Source organism: Prinia subflava, chromosome 3, assembly GCF_021018805.1.
Source record: "Prinia subflava isolate CZ2003 ecotype Zambia chromosome 3, Cam_Psub_1.2, whole genome shotgun sequence".
In the NCBI taxonomy this organism is placed as follows: Eukaryota; Metazoa; Chordata; class Aves; order Passeriformes; family Cisticolidae; genus Prinia; species Prinia subflava.
Window position 1 is genome coordinate 47,723,230 of NC_086249.1, and position 19,881 is coordinate 47,743,110.

General features: G+C 37.4%; 1 protein-coding gene across 2 annotated transcripts in view; it reads left to right on the forward strand.

Annotated features, from left to right (window-relative positions):
- VWA8 (von Willebrand factor A domain containing 8) overlaps positions 1–19,881 on the forward strand; it is a 178,181-nt gene that overhangs the window by 149,229 nt on the left and 9,071 nt on the right. For both annotated transcript variants that reach the window (XM_063392166.1, XM_063392167.1), the window contains exons 38-42: positions 3,963–4,071; positions 4,821–4,977; positions 7,716–7,824; positions 11,659–11,784; positions 13,640–13,798. In XM_063392166.1, coding sequence (XP_063248236.1) covers positions 3,963–4,071; positions 4,821–4,977; positions 7,716–7,824; positions 11,659–11,784; positions 13,640–13,798 — 660 coding nt within the window. The remainder of the gene's footprint in view (positions 1–3,962; positions 4,072–4,820; positions 4,978–7,715; positions 7,825–11,658; positions 11,785–13,639; positions 13,799–19,881) is intronic.

Below are 19,881 nucleotides of genomic sequence, written 5' to 3' on the forward strand. Positions count from 1 at the left end.
TATGCAAAACCATATTGCCATACATTCATATTTTTCAGAAGGAACTGATCTAGAGCAAGTTGTTCACATACCATGCATCTCTCACTGAACGTAAAATCAGTGTTTAGTTCTATTCCTGCCTGGCTGCCCTTACTGTCAGGAGTTAATGGATGTGTAAGAGGCAAGACCAGAAAATTAAGTCAAAGCATTAACAAATCATGATAGTTGTGGTTATTTCTTAATTTCCCTTTTTCTTTGGCACTCTTTCATGCTATTGCCTCTTAAGCACATTCCTTTGGCATCTTTTTGACCTGAACTGTTCATATTCTTCTCACGCAAAATTTTGGTTTGTTTCATTGAATTTGGAAGACCTACAGAGCCTGCATCACAAAGTCCTTATGAGTGTATCCATTACCTATTGCTGCAAGTGCCTGAGAGTATAGAAGGAAAATGAGAGAACAAAAATAATTGAAACCAGAGACTAAGATAATGGGTAATTACTGATAATTAAGACTCTACAGAGAATAAAATAAGAATCATATATTCCAGGAGAGGATGGCAGCTGTGCTTCTTGTGTGACGAAGACTTTGAAGAAAAACCTGCCCAAACAGGGAGTGGAAAAGTGCTTTCACACTCTGATTGTGAATCACCAATATGTATAAACAAGTTTAGATAATTTACAGTTGAAACGTGTGCCTTGAATGTTTTGGAAATAGTGGTTATTTTGGAAATCAAAAGGAACTTTCAGAGGGAAAATTCAGTTTTTCTAGCTATTCTACTCTGACCTGTGCCTCATAGCTGGAGCTCAAGGCTGCAAGACTGAATTTGTGTGTTGTTTCACAAAGCCATAATGTGCACACCAGGCAGTATGGAATCTGCACAATGATGCAGTAATGAATGGTGCCTTTCAGTGCATCTTAGCTAGGAAGAGCACAGATTTCTCTCAAGAAGGAGAGTTTAATCAAAACTTGTTGAAAGAAACAAAGTTCATAGAAGTCTTGCAATTAGACTCAAATGGAAAGTATTCAACAGGGGACAGGTCAGCTTTTAAGCAAGGAAATATTTTATATATTTGAAAAATACCCATCATGATAGTAATAAAAAACTCATTGTAGAAATTGCAGTAAGACAAGCTTGGAAAAGCTACTGTGGATTTTAGGTTTGCTTAAGTCCCTTCTCTGCTTTTAACGTTTGTTTTTCTTGTCTTCCTTCTCACTCCAGAAAAACTAGATATTTCCTGCTGAGTGTTCTTCAGTTTCTCAGGTTTCACAATCCATCTAGTTTTGGATTCTGGCCTTTAAATCTATCTTTCCAATAGTTTCTAATGTCAGGAATTTCTCCAGTCCTAAGAGGGGTGACTTACTATGGCTCTTCCATCTCTTTATATTTGTCGTGCTGAAGAATGTATCATTGTCCAAAAGTTTTCTCTTCTGTTTTTTCCTCATCCTCCCTCTGATTTCATGTCAAGGCTCATTGATATACTGTCTATTTTTTTGTAAAATATATCTTCAATTCTAATATAGGTATTTGGTAGTCTAACTTCTAGTTTATAGTGATGCTTTCAGAATAGGGACAAGTTGTTGGCTGTAAAATTACGTTGCAACTTGTAAAATTATCGTCCATAGGTAGGGAATAGGAAGGAGAAAAGTCTGACATGTCACTTAAGGAATTATCTAAAAGCCAAAGAAAAACCAGGAAAGTACATGCAGGAGATTCTCTTCAGAGGATTCTATGGTGTGCTAATATAATGCAGTTTCCAAGTATATGGTAAATTGAAAAATAATTACCCCACCAAACCAGTGCTAATAAAAATTGGTTGCTAAGGTATTCAGACTACTACCTTCTGTTACCTTCTGCCTAAAAGGCAGAACCTTCTTTTTAAAAGAAAAGTAAATTAAACTGCTGCAACTCACTGGCATGACATTTACACATCTGCTGGTGGTGTTCCATTCCAGTATCATTGAATTTTCAGTTATGTTGTCCATTCAGCCATTAACTATACATAAAAAGAAAAATAGTGAAGAACTTGCATTCTTAAGCTATGATAGCTTGTAGCCCTTATTTCTTTTCTTCTTTCTCAACCAATTTTTTCAAAGTTTTAACAGAAATTAAATATTGGATGTTTGGTGTCCTTTTAAGAAGAGAAAGCAAAAAAATCATTATAAAAGAGAAGATTTTCTATTAATCACTTTGCCATTTCAAAATTACAAATACCTACTTTAATCAGATCTAATTGGATCAATACTGTTGTAAAATAAGTTTCTCTTAGAAACTTGTCTGGTGCATGTGTATTAGAAATATTATTTGTGAACAACTTATTCTTGAGAAAGATAAATGAACAACAAAGCTCTTTTATCTACAGACCTTTTCACTGAAGATTTAAAACATGTTTGAATTTCAAAATGTTTAGTGGAATTTTTCAGTGGAAAAACTTGACAAAAATAGAATATGACATCTGCATCACTGGTTATAGTTATGTTGTTTCATAGAGCTTTCTGTTACAGACAATATTTTTCTGTAAAGAGTACGTAAGCATGAACATATAAAATTTTTGCCTAATTTCATGTTTCTCATTATAGAATAATATTTTGTTTTCCTTCATAAGGCTGACACTATCATTTTGGTTTTATAATTTTGTTTTAAACTACTCAGCAGTTTTTGTTAACCAGCGTTTCTGATAGTCTTTTTTAATCCACCAGTTAGCCAAAAAAGAACAGCTGATTTTTAAGGAAATCTCTTAAATCAAAGAAGTCTATAACCCTAAGGGTAACATGCTGTTGTGGTTAGATGTTTCTCCCTATACAAATGTTAAATGGATGTAATTTATCAGATTAGACCTTGATTTTACACTAATGACATGGTTCACAGAGGATGTATTGTACCTCTTTGAATTGATATAAATTCTGTAAAGGGAAAGAAAATGATGTTTTGAATAGCTGCCAGGACAGTGTTGTTAGAGCACGTTTTCAGTTCAAAAACATGTGTGGAATTCATGTCAGCAGTCACTGCAAGACAGTGAATTCAAGGATTATGCTTCTCTATACTGAAAACCCTGATAATGCCAGAGAACTTCTGAGAATGCAATAAATTGTAGTTATTGGGACACATAAATTCTTTGGAGAATTAAATGTATTATGGTAGATAAGAAGAAAGTTAATTTCAAGTGGTTAGAGACATTAATTTTCCATCTCAGTAATTCGTTTTTGTTAACAGAAAACCCAAAAACTTAAAGTGGCACTAAATTATAGAAGATTAGTAAGGGGCAGTTCACATATGATTCACTGATTTACTACATGACTCAGAGTTCCTAACGGGAAGGAGTATTTTTGCCTTCAGTCACCCACTTAAATCCAGCCCCAGCCTAAAGTGATTCAGCCCTGACCATCTGGCAGCTGTTGGGTGTTTAGCTGGGCCGTGAATCAGCGGCGAAAGTGCTGTCAGCAGGCAGGTCTAGAAAACCCAGCACGGGAGAACCTCTGTGGTCCAGACAGTGACAGTGAGGATTGCATGAGGCTGTCATTTGAACTGGCCATTTGCTGACCAGTCTTTAGTCCCTGTTCATGAAAGGAACTTCAATCTACCCATCAATAGGGAATGTGGGACATGAAATGTGTAAATTGATGTGCAGTGCTGTGGATATACAATATGTGGATATACACTCTGAGAAGTGTTTGAACTGCAGGTGATTCTGTCTACAGGGGCATTTTGAGTTGTGCTGGGCAGTTATCAGGAAGCGATTTCTAGTGTGGGTATGAACAGAATGCAAAGGAGTTCAGATGTGGCAGTACTCTTAGTTTGGGTGTGGGTCTAATGCGCCACTCAGGAGCCCTGTTTTTCTCTGCTCTGTTCTGAGGTGGAATGTTGCATTTATTGAACTAATGCTGGTCCTACAGCTATTCAGTACACCTAGTATATTATTATTCCATTGTTAGGGTGTTTTCTTTACTATAAGATATTTACCTCTCTCTTTCTCTCTTCTACAGATAACCATTGAGAGGGAAAGTGGTTTGGATGTCAGCTCCCCCAAACATGGAAAAGTGGATCCAGACAACATGCCACATGTTGGTGGAAATATGTGGGCTGGTGGAACAGGTTTTTCAGTGTTTTTTGTTTTGTTTTGTTTTTAATGCATCATTGACAGATATGTAAGGAAGATGCTGTGCCAGTCAAAATTGGTTTTATACAAAGCTGTCCTCTGCCTGGAGCTGTTTTACCCAATACGGGGTTGCTCTTTTGCCAGTAAAAGAAGAGAAAAGAGGTATTTGCAATATCTAACTTAAACCGTATGTAACAGATATCTTCTTCAATTATATTTTTTTCTTCTTTTTACTGGCCATGCAGAGAACAAGAAGCTTGCAGCCACAGAAGCTAGGCTGATTCATTTGCCATTCTCTTAGATGCCCCTTGTAACTGCAAAAATTTAGGTAGTGTAGGCAAGAGGTACACAGAACAGGCAAAGTACCTCCTAATTCTAACAGGTCATGATCACTAGATAAAGTGATTTGGAAGCAGTGTAAACCAACAACTTCTAGGGAGAAGACAGAGTCTGGGACCAAGGACCCTTGAGGATATGTACAAGATTGATGGTCCCCTTTTTACAGCGTAGGAACCATTACCAACCTTGTCTCAAGGAGCTATAAACACAAGTATTCCATGGGAGTTCTTCTTTACCATGATAGCTGTTTGGTTTTGAAAACCTTTGGCAAGAAATATTTCAAGTGGGGATTGTTAGCAACATTTTTGGAACATGTTGATGTAGATGACAATGGAAGCTTTAAAGAAAATGTGTTCTTATTTTTTTATCAAGTGTATATTCCTAATTTTTTTTATCTCAACCTTAGGTGGGAGAGACACTGCTGGCTTAGGTGGCAAGGGTGGGCCGTATCGACTGGATGCTGGCCACAGGGTTTACCAAGTATCTCAGGCTGAAAAGGATGCAGTGCCTGAGGAAGTTAAGAGGGCTGCTCGAGAGATGGGCGAAAAGGCCTTTAAACGGAGGTAATGTGAAAGTCTGTCTTTCTTTTCCATTTCCTAGAGAATTTGAAAAAGATAGCTGAAAAGAATTTCCTTTCTTAACTGCATTTATCAGCTACCTTACCCTGTTCATTATCGCTTAACAGAGATTACCAGCACATGTTGAGCTGCTCTCAACAAGATGTGTGGAATGTTTTATTGAATTAAACCACAATGTTAAAATGACTGTGTGATTTGGTAGAGTAAAACATAGCTAGATGGAGAAGGAAATTGAGGTAAGTATTTATCTTTTTAAAAAGAAATAGATTATATGAAAATTTCTTTGAATTATGATGAATACAGATTGTATGTTGTTAGGAGTTAATCGCTTAACAAGTGTCTTTCAAAATGGACCACTGCAAGCAAATTGCTTCTGTTTGAAAGATCTGTAGGCAGATGATTAGAGCATGGTGCTAATAATGTTGTGGGTTTGATCCCTGTGTAGGCCATTCACTTAAGAGTTGGACTTGATGATCTTTGTGGGTCCCTTCTACCTCAGAGTATTCTGTGATGCTGTAATTTGCACTATTAAGCTTCAGCAGCTAATTAACACAAATAGCAGGTCTTCCCAGCCTGGGTGTAATGTGTGATTACTGATAAGACTTTCCCAGAATGTGCACAGAGATTCAGATTTCTTCTACCACCTGAACTCTAAAGTCAGTCTCTGGTATTTTGTATTAAAAGAAGCATCCAGACTCTTCAAAATTGCTTCTGAGCTGCTTCATAATAAAAACAATGGATATGTGTGGTTGGATACTGGACATCTGTCTGTGCATATGTCCATATACAGACCTGGCATGCTTTGATGAGTTTCTACTGCCTGTGTGGTGATTTACTGAAATAGAGAAAAGTGACCAGAAAATTCCTGGCTACTGTTACAGAATTGTGCAGCTATGCCCTGCAAAATCTGGGTATCTGCACCTGAGGTAACAATTCTTGTCCTGCAAAACCCAAGTGGGCTGGCACGTACCAGCTGCAATTATAACCTGTTATGAAACCACATTTGACTTGGATCATTATTCTGTACCACTTGGAACAGTTGTGGGAACTAACAGATAAGAATAAGGAGGTTGGAGTCCTCAGACTGACCAAAAATAAAATAAGAAAAGGGAAATGGCAGATTTCAGAGCTTTGTTTATACAGGACTATCTGGAAAGGAGAAATTTCAAATACAAGTTATTGATGCTTTCCTAGCTAGATAGTATTTCTAGTGGTAAACATTTTTAATTGCCCTATTTGACAAAAATGGAATTAACTACTACTCTGGAATAGATGCAGTATTTTTCATGGTATTTTTCTGAGCTACCTTTCACTTTGGATTGATGTAGAGTGCAGCAAAGTAAAACAGCATGAGCGGTGCTTTTTGTTTGAAACAAAATGTTTCTTTTATAGATCTGAAGATATTGAGCTCTTTTAGCAGGAGTCATGAAATTAAATGAGCATCACTGAAAGTTACTTTTTTTCTACCTCTAAGGAATAAGAGTTGGCTATAATGACTATGTGTATGCAAAACTTAAAATAGAAAAGACATCATTATAGAGACAACAAAGACTTGATGTTTGATTTTAATATTATCTTCAAAGGGTTGGTCTAAACAGCAGTTTTCAGGTATACTTTATGATTCAGGCAATTAACTTGTGATACTGTTATAAAATTTGCTATCAGAAATAAAATTAGCCTATATATAGTTTACTATCCTATATATACTTTACTATCCATTTATAGTTCAGTTAAAAGAGCAGCATTTTTTCAACACTGGGAGTGAGATTATGCTGTTACGAAGTCCTTGTGTGAAATGGGCCAGGCACAGATAGGCCAATATGTTTAGCTCAGGACTGAGCCCAGCCACATGCTGGCAGGTGGGGTGGGCAGGTACACAACTGCTGCCTCTCTGCATGGTGTTGGGTCATGGCAAGTACTGAACAGTGAACACTCCAGGCATATCTGCCTGTCCCCTAGCTCATTCTTCACTGTTGGACCTCTGTCATTACATTCCAATGGTGAATTTCACCTGTTCTGCTGTGTTGTTTAAAAGGTGATACAGAACTTGAAATGGGCACATCTTTGCTTATAAAGAAAGCATGTATCTGTTTTCATGGTGCAGGTGTGCTCTCGGTTACAGGCCTCTGGACAAGATGGTGCATGACTCATTTTCTATGGGAAAGCACATTTTTGTTAATGTTCATTTAAAACGTCTTTGCTTCAAGGTTTCTTCATTTAATGAAGCACAAAGATAAGCATTCGAGACAATTACTATTTGTAGGTCTTCAAGGACAGATTTTGCAGTGTGTCTTTACTTAACCTTTGTGTTGAAGCATGAATCAGGATATGTTTAAAATTCTCTGAGAGTGAAGTAATGAATAGACAGTCGTGATCCTTTTATGTACAGATAGCAACACCTGAGCCAATAAAACCTTTCAGATTAGATCACATTTTTCAGAATCTCTGATTTACTTCTCAAACTTTAAAGCAGATTAGGAGAGAGTCACAGGTTAGTAACTTTAATAATTTTTAATGTGATACAGTCCCTGTAGACACTGATGAGCATCTGTTTTATCAAAAATTCACAAGAGCAGCTGTCCCTTCTCTGGTTTGTCTCTTCTGTGTTCTTGTAGCAGTCTAAATTTCCCTGTTATCAAGTAAATAAGCTTCTGGTTTGCATAAGTAAATGGAAGATATTCTTGTTTCCTAAACTGTTCTTAGCTCCTTGTTCTTTCCTTTAGATTGAAAGAGATTCAGATGAGTGAATATGATGCATCAACTTACGAAAGGTTCTCTGGAGCAGTCCGACGTCAAGTTCAGTCACTCCGCATCATCCTGGACAATCTGCAGGTAATCTTAAATTCTCTGATAGAGGAACATAGGGAGGTCATTACATTAGGGCCCAAATACTATCCTGCTAATATCCTGTTAACATCTAGTGGTCATACCTTAGGTAAAAGCTAAAATCAGTTAGGAAAAACAATTTCATATTACTGTTTTAAAAGGCAGCCTACAAGTGGATCCCAATGCTCATCTCTACAAGTTACAGCATTCCCATTCCACACCTTACAGAGATTACTTACTGAGGAGCACAGTTTTGTGGCAGAAAATACTACTACACATTATGGAAAGAATTTGTGAAAGTGCGTAGAGCCCAGGTTTGCCTTTACCTCCAGTTCAAAAGAGTATTTTTTAGCTGTGAAGTGCAAATGCTATAGATGTTAAAAGAGGCACCCACTCCAGGCAGGAGCTTTACTGCATATGCAGCTGAAAACATGGATTTTTCTCATGTTTGTTTTTAACTCTTGCTAACAGAAATAGGTATAGCCCAAATCTCCTAAATGGAAACTCACTTAAACCACCAGTTTGCCTTTCTTCTGGTAACTGGCGTGGTGGTTGTTCTGGGTTTTTTTTTAATATTAGTGTTCATATTCAGGGCAAATAAAATTGTAAGTGCATTCTTTCAAGGAGGCATCTGCTAATCTTCAGTTAAAATTAAAGGAAAAGTGATTTACTCCTTATAAGACATATTTGATTATAAATATTTCTGTTGAGGGTTACTAACCACTAGTATATATATACCTCAGTTTATTAGTCACTGTACTGTGTCTTAAGCAACAAAACTGAAATACAGGAAAAAAATCACTCTGTATGATAAACAGCCTCCTCCTGGACAAAGAAATCCAATCTCCTGGTATTGCAAGTAAGGAGGGTAGTGTTTATTTGACTTATTTATACCTTTAAACCTTTGTAGCTACAACAGCATTACTATAATCATATATATGCACAGTGAACCATTAGCCAGTTTTATTATGAATGTATCAATTCAGAGAAATCCTCCTGTAATGAATATTTAAGTTAGGCATGATTAGGTGATTCATGCACTTTCTATTTGTCTTAGTTCAGAACACAGACTTTTGGCTTATAAAGACAGGTCTCTGTTGAAAAAAAGTTGGATGTAAATCTCAGTTTTTTTCAACAACATTTATGTCTAAGTGGGTTTTTTTGCCATGTTTCTAGCACATGTGCTATTGGAAGCACGCTCTGGGTATGAAATCTATAAGTGAATCTTCAGTTTGAAGTCTTTTCTTGTCTTACCTGTCTCTTGGAGCCAAAATTCTTACATTCAGGGATCGTGTTAATCAGAATAAAAAGGTAATATATTTTAATATAAGGAGGCATATCCTCTTACTTTTTTAAAAAACGTCATTTTAATATCAAGGCAATGTCTTAGAAGCCGCAGTGTTTTATGAGACTTTGCTAACTTCCTTCCCAAACCTGTATCAGCTAACCACAAAGTTAGGAAATGTAATTTATGATGGAAAAAACAAATTACTGAATTTGAAAAAGCTAGCCATGGAATAAGAGCAATAGTGAAAGAAAACTTTTAACTTTATAAATTTTTATATAGTTTTTGGTAGGGATTTTATTAGAAGATGAACTAGGAAAATGAAGATAAATGATAATAGGAATTAATTGCAAAATGCCTTTTGTTAATAACGAAGCTAAGTACAAACACATTTCATGTGAAATTTTTGAGAGGGGAAAAAAGTTTCTTGAATTCTTCAGCATGGTAATTCATCCAGCCCTCATGAGGCACTGTGCATCTGTCTCCCATTATTTTCTGTATAGTCCTGTGTACACCATGAGTTCTCAACTAGAACAGTTTTCTTTCTGTTAGCAGTCAGTCATTCCTCATATCTCAAAAAATAAACCAATGGCAAAGTTCATTACAGTAAAATTTGCAACTCAAATGTCTCTGTGTTTTTAACTTTGGGAAAATCCCAAATTACCTTTTCAATAGACAACATGCTTGGCTTTTTAAAAATTTGTTTCAAACTGTGTTCACATAATCAAAACATATTGCCCATATTTATTTAACCTGGGTTTTCTCTTCAATATATGCCTTTTATTTTTGTTTTTGTGGATTTGTTTAAAATATATTAATTTGATTAAATTTTATCTCCCTAGGATCAAGATTAAGGTCCAGTTGTCTATGGCTCACCAAAAGTTAGTAGCAGCAGAAAGATTTTTGTAATAGGCAGGTCCTTGAAAGTGATACATAAACATAGTCTGAGAATGTAATTTCATTGTTCATTTTGCTTTTTATAACTAGCTGGTATCTGTCAGCTCTTTGAACAACGTTATCAAAACATAATGAGGTTTTGTTTATCTTCTGTAGAAGTAGCAATGCCAGAAGTCCAGGAAATCCTGTCACTGATGGGCTTTCTTCTCTCCCCTCAAGCTTGTCTGTCTGAAGTCCAAATTCAAAAGGTTATGGTCAGTCACTCAGAAAGAATTCTTTAATGTTAGGTGACTTGCTTTACAGAAAGTTCTTCTCTTGTTAGTGATTATTGCAGAGAGAATTAGGGACAACTGTCCCTGTAGCTTCTGAGCATCATTTAGGCCCCTACACTTAAACTGGGCAAACTGAGCCTGAGTTACTGAGCCTGCTGGGCACTGTCTGATTTAGACCACGTAGAGTGGTCTGGCCATAGCAGCAGCAAGAATAAAATAGTAGCAGTTCTATAATAGGCATGGCTTGGAGAGCTGGAAATATGAAAAGCCCTGTGCCCTGTCAGTAGCAGTTTTGTGATCTCAGCAGCTAAAGGAACGTTTGTGTAATGTTTTCCCAGAAACAAATGTAGACCACAACTAGCAGTGTTTAATACATCCTCTACCATTATGAGCTACATATTTAGACATGATAACATCACATACACAACTTTTTCTCTGACATTTACATACATAATCGCTGGGGGGTTTTTTGTTTATTTTTTGGGGTTTTTTTTGTAAATATGCCTATGACATCTTCCAGTGAAAAGAATTACTGTAGTGGTGCACTGCGATCAGCCACTGCCATACTGATAAGATATAACATCTAGCACATTTTTCTAGTTTCCAAATATACAGACTTTGCTGTCTTTAGAAGGATCTTACGTATTATGAATCATGATGAAGCTGTCCTTGGAAAACATGTTTAAGTATGTTGCTTTTAATAGTATAACACTTGAGTCTTCAATCTTAACTGCATACTTTGCATGCTACAGGTGTTTAATGAATATTTGAGTTCATGGATTGTAATGTATTTTCATCAAGTCAGGCTGTCGATAACCAATGTCCTTTTAACTAAAACAAAATAAGTGTTTTTTGGACTGTCTCTTGAGTATCACAGTTTTAAAAGTAGGTTTTTTAAAGTATGTAATTAGTTATACTCTTAATACTGTTTTAAAAGCAAACATTTACCATTGCCTAAGGTGGATAAAGTGGATGCTGTTTAGTTTTTTATGTCATCCAATGACTTTTTCTTGTTCAGTGTGGACTGAAAACACCTAACAAATGGTCAGTTACACATGTCCCTTCAGTTGTACGTAGTTCTGAACAGGCATGCCACACATTTTTCAGCATATTTGCAAGAAGAAGGGTTAACGTTTCTGCAGTTCACAGTTCAACTCCCATAGATGAAACTACTGAAAAAGGCCAAGTTACAGAGGGAATATGGTTTTTGTCAGTGTTCGTTTTCCTTTCAGAGAAGAAGACCAGGACAGCTGTGAATATGTTTGGTTTGACTTATGCCAAAACTATCACATCATTACAAAGAAATTAACGTGTATGTCGTGTGCAGTAGGTCTTAAATTGTCTAACATACACTCCCATCACTGAGGAAGATTTTTTCTGTTGTAGGCCAAGGGTAAAGAAAGACAGTGGCTGAGACACCAAGCTGTTGGAGAGTTAGATGATGCCAAAATCATTGATGGGCTGACAGGAGAAAAAGCCATATATAAACGACGTGGAGAACATGAGCCACAAGTGAGTATCCAACAAGAAACAGAGAAAGGTGAAGAAGAGCTTAACCGGGTTGCTGATTTCCTAGTGGTTGTACAGTGTCTGTGTTTGGAGTTTGAGCACATTATATGGACAAGAAACTCAGAAAAATATCTCTGGCTTGGGATGTCCCTGACACAGAGGCAACCACAGGATGGAAAATTTGCTGTACCTCTTCATGTAGTCTTGCATAAACATTTCCTGTTGACCACCCTCAGAAAGAGGACACCAATCTAGGCAGTGCTAAGTTTTGACCCATTGCAACAGTTTTTTATGTTCTTATTTCATACTTTAATGATCAGGAGGCAATTAGCAGAAAACATTTATTTTGTTTGCTTTTATAGAAAAAAGGAAAATATTTTCTCACTAACTTAAATTTTATTAACAAATATGCTGACCTCCTAGGAAGTTTAAAAAAAAGTGCTTTGCAAATGTATTTTCCTTATTCCATGGTATTAAAATAATTTCAGCTTCCACACATACTTGGATTTACAAGGATAAAAATTATGATAGAAAAAAAAAGTGTGAGGAAAAGCCATTAGGATATGATAAAGTTGACTGTCCTATGGCCCAATTCAGCCATTCCTTGGGAAGGCTTTGCAGTTAGACCTATGTGAGTCAGCAACAGAGAAACCACTTGAATCAGACCAAGTAAACCGGGCCAAAACTAGTGGGGCTAGTAATTAACAGTAATATTAATGACAGATGGCAATTTTTAAGTACACTAAGTCTTTTTTTTTTTTTTAATGGCTGAGCACAGCATCTTATTGCATGTCAGCTACCCACATGCAATAGATCCCTGGTGGGTTTTTTATACTATTTGGTCCCTATGTGGCTTTGAATGATTTATGGAATTTGGTACTGCTTGTGTGAAAGATCAGTAAGGGAAAAGTGATTGAATCCTCAATTCTCATTTGTTTCAAAGTGAGTTTACTCAATATATCACTTTTAAGGCTTTGTAAAAATAATTAAATTAGGAGAAAAAAGGACACCTTTAAGTGTGTTCATAAAGACCAAAATAAATGTAGGATTTAATGGGCTTTCTCTTCTTTTGTTTCTGGGAGGGCAGTGATGCCACAGTCTATTAAAAGAGTAATTAAAAGAATAAAGTACACAAATCCTTTACAAGTAAAAGCTGTAAATTTTAGCCATTTGTTTATATTGTGACTGGATTTTTGTCAAATCATCTTTAATAGCCTCATACTTGAATCCAGACACATCTCATTGCATGCTAAATAAAACACCTCCCTTGAATGTACCGTGCCAAAAATTGTTAGAACAGATGGGATTTGTTTTCAGAAAAATGATAATGGTTTCAGCATTAGAATGAAGATGGAACTAGTAGTTAATCAGAACAAAATTTCAAACATTTTTAGAATGTTATTAACCTCAGCAGACATTTTTACAAGTTTTTACAGTCATATACAGTCCCTGTTAGTACTGCATGCCAAGGAAAAGCATTTCCATTATAAACCTGGGCAGAAAAAGCAAATTTGAAAGTTTCTTTACTGAAATGAAATGTTAAGAATTAAAACTAAAACAGAAAAAATATTTTCCTGACAAGCATGTGTGGAATTTTTTGAGATATTTTGTTTCCAGTCATTGAAGGTGAGGGAAAACAATGAGCTGACTTATCTGTCAAGGAACTGGTTTGAAATAGAAAAATAGTTGGGATTTTTGTTCTTGAAAAAAAAAAACCAACAAAACCAAACAATGTTTGCTGGATAAAATTTTCTTGATTTGCAAAGTGCATTGGGTTCTCTTTCTGGAATGTTTTATCTTTAGTGATGTTTGGCTTTCCCATTTCCATGGGCTCAGTTCTGTTGTGTTTCCTTGTCAGCTGGGGAGCCCCCAGCAGAAGCCCAAGCGCCTGCGCCTGGTGGTGGATGTTTCCGGCAGCATGTACCGCTTCAACGGCGTGGATGGGCGCCTGGAGCGCTCCATGGAGGCCGTCTGCATGGTCATGGAAGCTTTCGAGAATTACGAGCACAAATTCAAGGTAATTGCAGCTGGGCTGGCAGCTCTGGTTATTGCACAGGCTGTGTGCAGCAGTGGAAAAAGCGTTTCAGCAGTCAGTCTAGCCAAAGAATTTTATTCATTCCCACAAGGAAATAAAGACATTAATCTATTTCTAGCAACCTGAAAAATAATACTAATGAAAGGGTAAGAAACATTGCACATTTCAGCAGGGGAGTATTCAATCTAAGACTTTGATTTAGTGAGATTTGCTGGGTTTTTTCTGGTTTTATCTGTTTCTTTGAGAAGAAACACTTAAGCCTACAAAACACTAGTAAATATGAGCTTCAGGACATGCAGAGAGGTCACGTCCTTCCATCTGCCCAAAGTGCACACAGCAGTACTTGGTCATGAGAAGAGACCAGACTTCTTTGTCCCTTCTCTCTCCTAGTTAACTGAAAGCAAGAAATAATTTCTTGTACTGAAATATACTAGGTTCCAAATGTTATTTAATGGTAGCCTGCAAATGAAATGTAAAGAAATGTCTTTTTGTCTCGGTAAGCCTAAACAAGGTCTAGGCCACGTTTCTTTAGCCATAAAGAAGACAGGAATGGCAGTCTCCAGTTAATTCTAGACATACCTTGTGTTTAACACAAGAACAGACATGTCCAGTACCTTTGCTAAAGAGCATATCAAACATAAGAATTGAAATAGATCTGAACGAAATGTAAAATCTCCTGAACAAAGTTAATAGAAACTTAGTCCAGATCAACTTAGTCAGGTCTGCTTCACCTTGTTCCTCCAACAACATAATTCCGCAGGTTTCTGTTCTTCCATAGAATCTCATGTACAAAATCAGGCATATGTTTTTAGAATGTCTTCTAAAGTACAATCATGCACACTTCTATTTTTTAAGAGAAAAGTCTATAAAAGGAGGCAGGCATCATTTTTTCCTAAGAAAACAAGGAATGTGCTACCATCTTCTTTGGCAGTATTGCTTTCTTGCCCTTAAACATTCTTAAATGGTACATGTTGTAGAATTTCAAACAAATTTGAAACTATGGTTTTGTTCCCAAAGTCCTGAAAACACATTGAAAATATGTTCACATTCCTGAAAACATAATGAAAATGGGCTGGGTAGAGAGTGATGCTGTATAATCCTGTTGGAGGAAATTGCTGTAACCATAAGATTCTACTTTAGCCCAGAGAAGCCATACGGAAACTCAAATGTAATTTAAAAAATAATTGGAAGTCAGGGCTTTATTGGTTCTGCTGTTTATGTATCTCCTGCTCACTGATAATAGAAAAGTCAAGGACAAATATTTACAGTGCAGTTATGCAGCATGATTTGTGTAGCTTGGCTTTGTAGCTTGGCAAATCAGGCATATCTGAGCAACTCAGATATGAATGAGTATGGCAAAATGCAAGATCATTCACACAGAAAAGTAGTGGGCACAAGGATAAATATCATATACTGTAGTGTAGTCAACATGGTTTTGTAAAGGGAAGTAAGATATCTTTGTGTTACAAGCAAAGTTGATTGGTTAGTTGGTTGGTAGAGTCTCCTTGGTAAAGAGCAGTTGACAAACTCCCTGCCCACATAAAAAGGAATAAAAAGGGATTTTGGGGGGATAAAAAGGAAATCCTTTACATAAACAAAATACTGCTAAAAAAAGCAGTTCTAAAAAAAAGTTTCACTCAGGAAACTGACTGAGTGGTCGTTTCTTAGTGGGTCAGTGGTGGAGCTGTGTTGGGATCTGTGCCAGAGTCCATGCTGTTATGTTGTTTTGTATATGTGTAAGTGATCTGTTAAAAGGGATGAATAGCGAGGTGGCAAAAGTTGCTAATTCTATGAAGTTATTTGAGAAAATTAAAAGGGAAATCCAGCTGAAAGAAGTTGGAGAATGACCTGGCCATAAATGGGGACTGGGAAATAAAATGGTAGGTGGTGTTTAGTGCTTTTAGATGTAAAGTGCTGCAGGTGGAAGAGAAGAATTTTGGGTTTAAATACACAGTGAGAAAGTCTCAGCTTTCTGTTAGTCCTCACTCCCAGCTAATGCCCAACAAAGATGTCTTGTAATTATGTTGCATGGTCTTTTGAACACTCTGTTCTCACCAGGTGTAAAAAAGTTAATAGAATGTTAGCTTTCTAAACTATTAACAAAAGAAGAGAGAAGAAAGGAGAATGCATGAGAATGTTGCTATAAACAATCCATAGTGCATTCACATTAGAAGTAATGTTTGCTCCCCCATCTCACAAAAGTTGTTGTAGAGCTGAAAAAGAAGAGGGATTGCAAAGATTGCAAAGGGTGTGGAAGTGTCCCCATACAAGGAATGACTAAATAACTAAGCAAGTTACTTAGTAAGAACTGCTCAGTGTGGAGGAGATAAAAATCAAGGAGCTGATAAAATCTCGACTAAAACAGAAATGGTGACCAGGGGACAATTGTTCATTGTAGTCTTATTTTGAACAATAAATTATGTTCCATTCACACAGCTGAGGAAAATATCTTAGAAAGTGATAACACTGGAGAAGGATGTAACACAATGGCAGATAACCACTTATCCTTATTTCCAGTGCAGAGAACCCAGAACCCTCGAATGCATGGTAAAGGAATGTAGAACTAGAAATGCAGCCAGCACACTGTGAAGAATAAGTTAAGATCCTTACAAAATCTCTTAAGTTCTGTGATTTTAAAATCTATGTGTCAGGCTTCAGAGAGCAGGAGAGGCAATGATTTTTTAAAATATCACTGACTTCATTCTGTACAACTCTTGAAATTTTGCATTATGCTGCTGATTTTTTGCAGCTGAAGGCTTGGTATGTCTGCAAAAATATACATTTCTCAATATCTAGGGGAGAAACCATTTGAAAAAGAAGAACTGTGTAGTGTGCAGTTAAAAATCTGCAGTTTATCACTTCTTTCTTTCTTCCGTATTCTCTTCTTCCCTGGTTTTATAAAAATAGACTCTTTTGCCCTTCAGATATGCCTGCTGTTATCTGTTCTTGTTGTAGCCCCATCTGCACAGCTCACAACAACATATGCTGCAAATTTCAGGGGTATCTTGTAAAACATGTGTTGAGCCAAGGGGATCATCTAGCTTGTTGAGCAAAGGGGATTTACATAGTTAAGTTCCCTTCAGCTATCTATCTAACTGCAGTTCAGACGTTGGAAAGCAATTCCTGGCTTTTGCTCAGGATGACTTTTCTGATGGTGCTTGGTTTACTTCTCTGCTAAATATGGTTGTGAATTAATCTGATGAGCTTTTCTTTGGCTGTTTTATCTTACCCAGCTGAGCTTTCTCCATGGGTGGTACCCCTTGGTATCAGAGATTGTTTATTGTCTGATGATCTTAACAGCACTGAGTGAAGGTAGAAAATAGTTTCTTTTTGCCTTCTTATACAGAAGAGCTGAGTATTGGGTATGTGACTGCACCAAGCAGGTAATGAAGTTACCTTTTATAAAGTCAGACAAGTGCAGCAGGTATTTTTCAGCTTTTTATGCTCATGTGGGACATCCTCCCTACTTCCATTTCCCATAAGTGCAGGTAGGGGGAATTGACATTCCTTGTCAAGGGGAAAACAGGATGCCCATCTTCTAAACATCCCATTTTGTGCCAATTGTTTGAAAATGCACAGAAGGGCAGTTTGTTCTCTTTTTTTATCTGAGGTAGTACTATGTCTGTCAGAAACTGTATGTTTTTATATCATCCCCGATTACCATGATTTGCACACATAATGGCAGATTGAGGAGGCCTGTCCACTAAATTATCCAACAGCAATTTTATGAAGCCTTAAAAATATTGTGACTCAATAAACAGTATATTATGTAACTGGTAGGAAAAGCCTGAATTGTTATTTATAGCTGTATTAAAGGCATATTGAAGATTTTGTATGCCTCTTTTAGCATTCGGTGTTTGTAGAATTTACTGTGGAGGCAACACTGCTAGTTCAGGAAAAGAAGAAATGGTCCACATGTTTGGCAGAATAGTTTCTTTTAAATAACAAACAAAAGGCTTGAAATAAATTCAGAAAAATAGAATGTTCAGTATTGTCCAAAGAAGAGACAAATTTTATAAAGATCTAGCCCTCCAGCAGAGTCTAATTCACACTGCCTTTTACATTCAGCACACATCTTCTTTCAGCTTTTTAAATGTCTTCAGAAATGAAACCTTTTGGCATGGCAGCTGCAGAAGACAAAGTCTTCCATTTTACCCATATTAGGCAGCATCAACCATCCATTCAGTGCAAAATGTGACTGTGGAACAGAGATTGTTTTAGCCTTTCCCTATGAAAGAAACCAACAAAATGATGCTATTTCAAGATACATGTTTACATGTTGTGTACTGTGAATAGGGGAGTCATTGTCTCAGTGTACCTGAGGCTATTGGAAAACAAGCTCCTGTGTACCACAATAATCTCTTATTTCAATTAAGCTGCACTACGGCAAATGTATTTTACTGCTGGATTTGTCCTGAGAGCCTTTGCTTGGAATTTTGTAAAACAAAACCAAAGTCAGTTCCAAGTAAGATTGTATCACAGCTTTTCACTACCTTGTAACTCCATCCACATAGTTCCTCCTTAGGGAATTTATAGGGAACATAGCACCAGATTGGAACCTTGCTCTCCAAAGGCCCTTCTTCTGTGCTTGTCTTTAGCTACTGCAAAGGAAGGAAACTGCTTTTGATGAAGTCTGCATGTGCCTGCATGTGTTGGGGTTCCCAGTTGACCAAGACTGTGGAGGTGTCTGCACCTTTTCTTTACAATAAGTGCACCAAGATAATATGAAATCACTAAGGGTTCATTTACTAGAACACAAATCAGGAGGAGGTAATAATGTACTGCAAGACAGAGAGATTTTAATTCTTTGCAATTTCAGAGTGAGCTTCTTTGTTCCAGTTTTGCTCCTGTCCAAAATTCTGTTTTCCTAATTTGTGACAGATTCCATACATTCCTCTGGGCAAACATCTCAGTTCTGTCACTTCTAGTGATTTGCTGTGAGCCTACTCCCATGCCCCCTCCCAGGGAAGGTCTCCCAACCTGCAGTCTTATGTTGATTTAAGTCAGTCCAAGTCAGTGCAGCTACATTCCCTTGTTGTGAACTCGTCCAACCTCACAGTTTGGGGAGCTGACCTTCCCAAAAGCAAACTCACACTCATTAGATTTTGGCTACTCCTGGTCCTTGGCTTGGCTTCCAGAGGGATCAAAGGACCATGAGGACCAGTGCACGAGGGCTGTTCACCACAGCTCCTCTTTTCCACAGTGCAGCAGGATCTCACTCAGTTTCTCAGGAGGCCCTACTTGATCCAGGATGCAGCAGTCAGGATGAATCAAATAGCTGCATCTTCCCTGCTGCCTCACCAAACGTTTTTAAATCACAAATAGCATAGTAAGCTGTCAGCAAAGAAACAAGGAAACTGATAACATCTGTTAAAGATAAGCATACATATCAGGTGCATGCATGGGCACACACAAAGAATAATAAGCAGCTCTCTGGGCAGGGAGCAGACAGGACATGATGTTCCCAGGTGGATGGATGCCTTTCCCTGCCTGCAATAGTTTGCTCAGATCATTTCAGCCTCGCCGTGCCTGTAACTGGGTAGTTTGTTCCTGCCTTGTGCAAGAATGTGGAGGGGGCCCTGTTGAAGGGTCAACATCTAGTGTTTCATCTAGGAGATACAGCAATTCCCCTTACACAGGCTGTCTCACTGAGTTTAAGCTCAGACTGTTTGACATGAAAACTTGGTCTGTTACTGGTGTATGTCAAGAACCACAAAGATATTCCCAAACAGCAACGTTTGCCCTCTTCCCATTAACTCAGTATGGCAGAGCTGACACAAGGACAGCCAGTGGGAGACATCCAGGAAGCCAGGAAGGAGCCTTCTACAAAGGGATCAACCTTTTTACTGAGAAGGGAATGGCAGCATTTTGCTTTACATAGTTAGCTTGTTGATTTAAAAGTGATACCAAATGCAAAATTGCTCAGCAGAGGATGTGCAAGGTTTCGTAATTAGGAGCCTGCCCTGAAGATGTGTGGGCATTTCTGACATTGGATAAGAACCACGAGCACTGTATATTTTCTGCTCCATTAAACCTCTGCTTTATTTAGTTCCTCTGATTTGAAT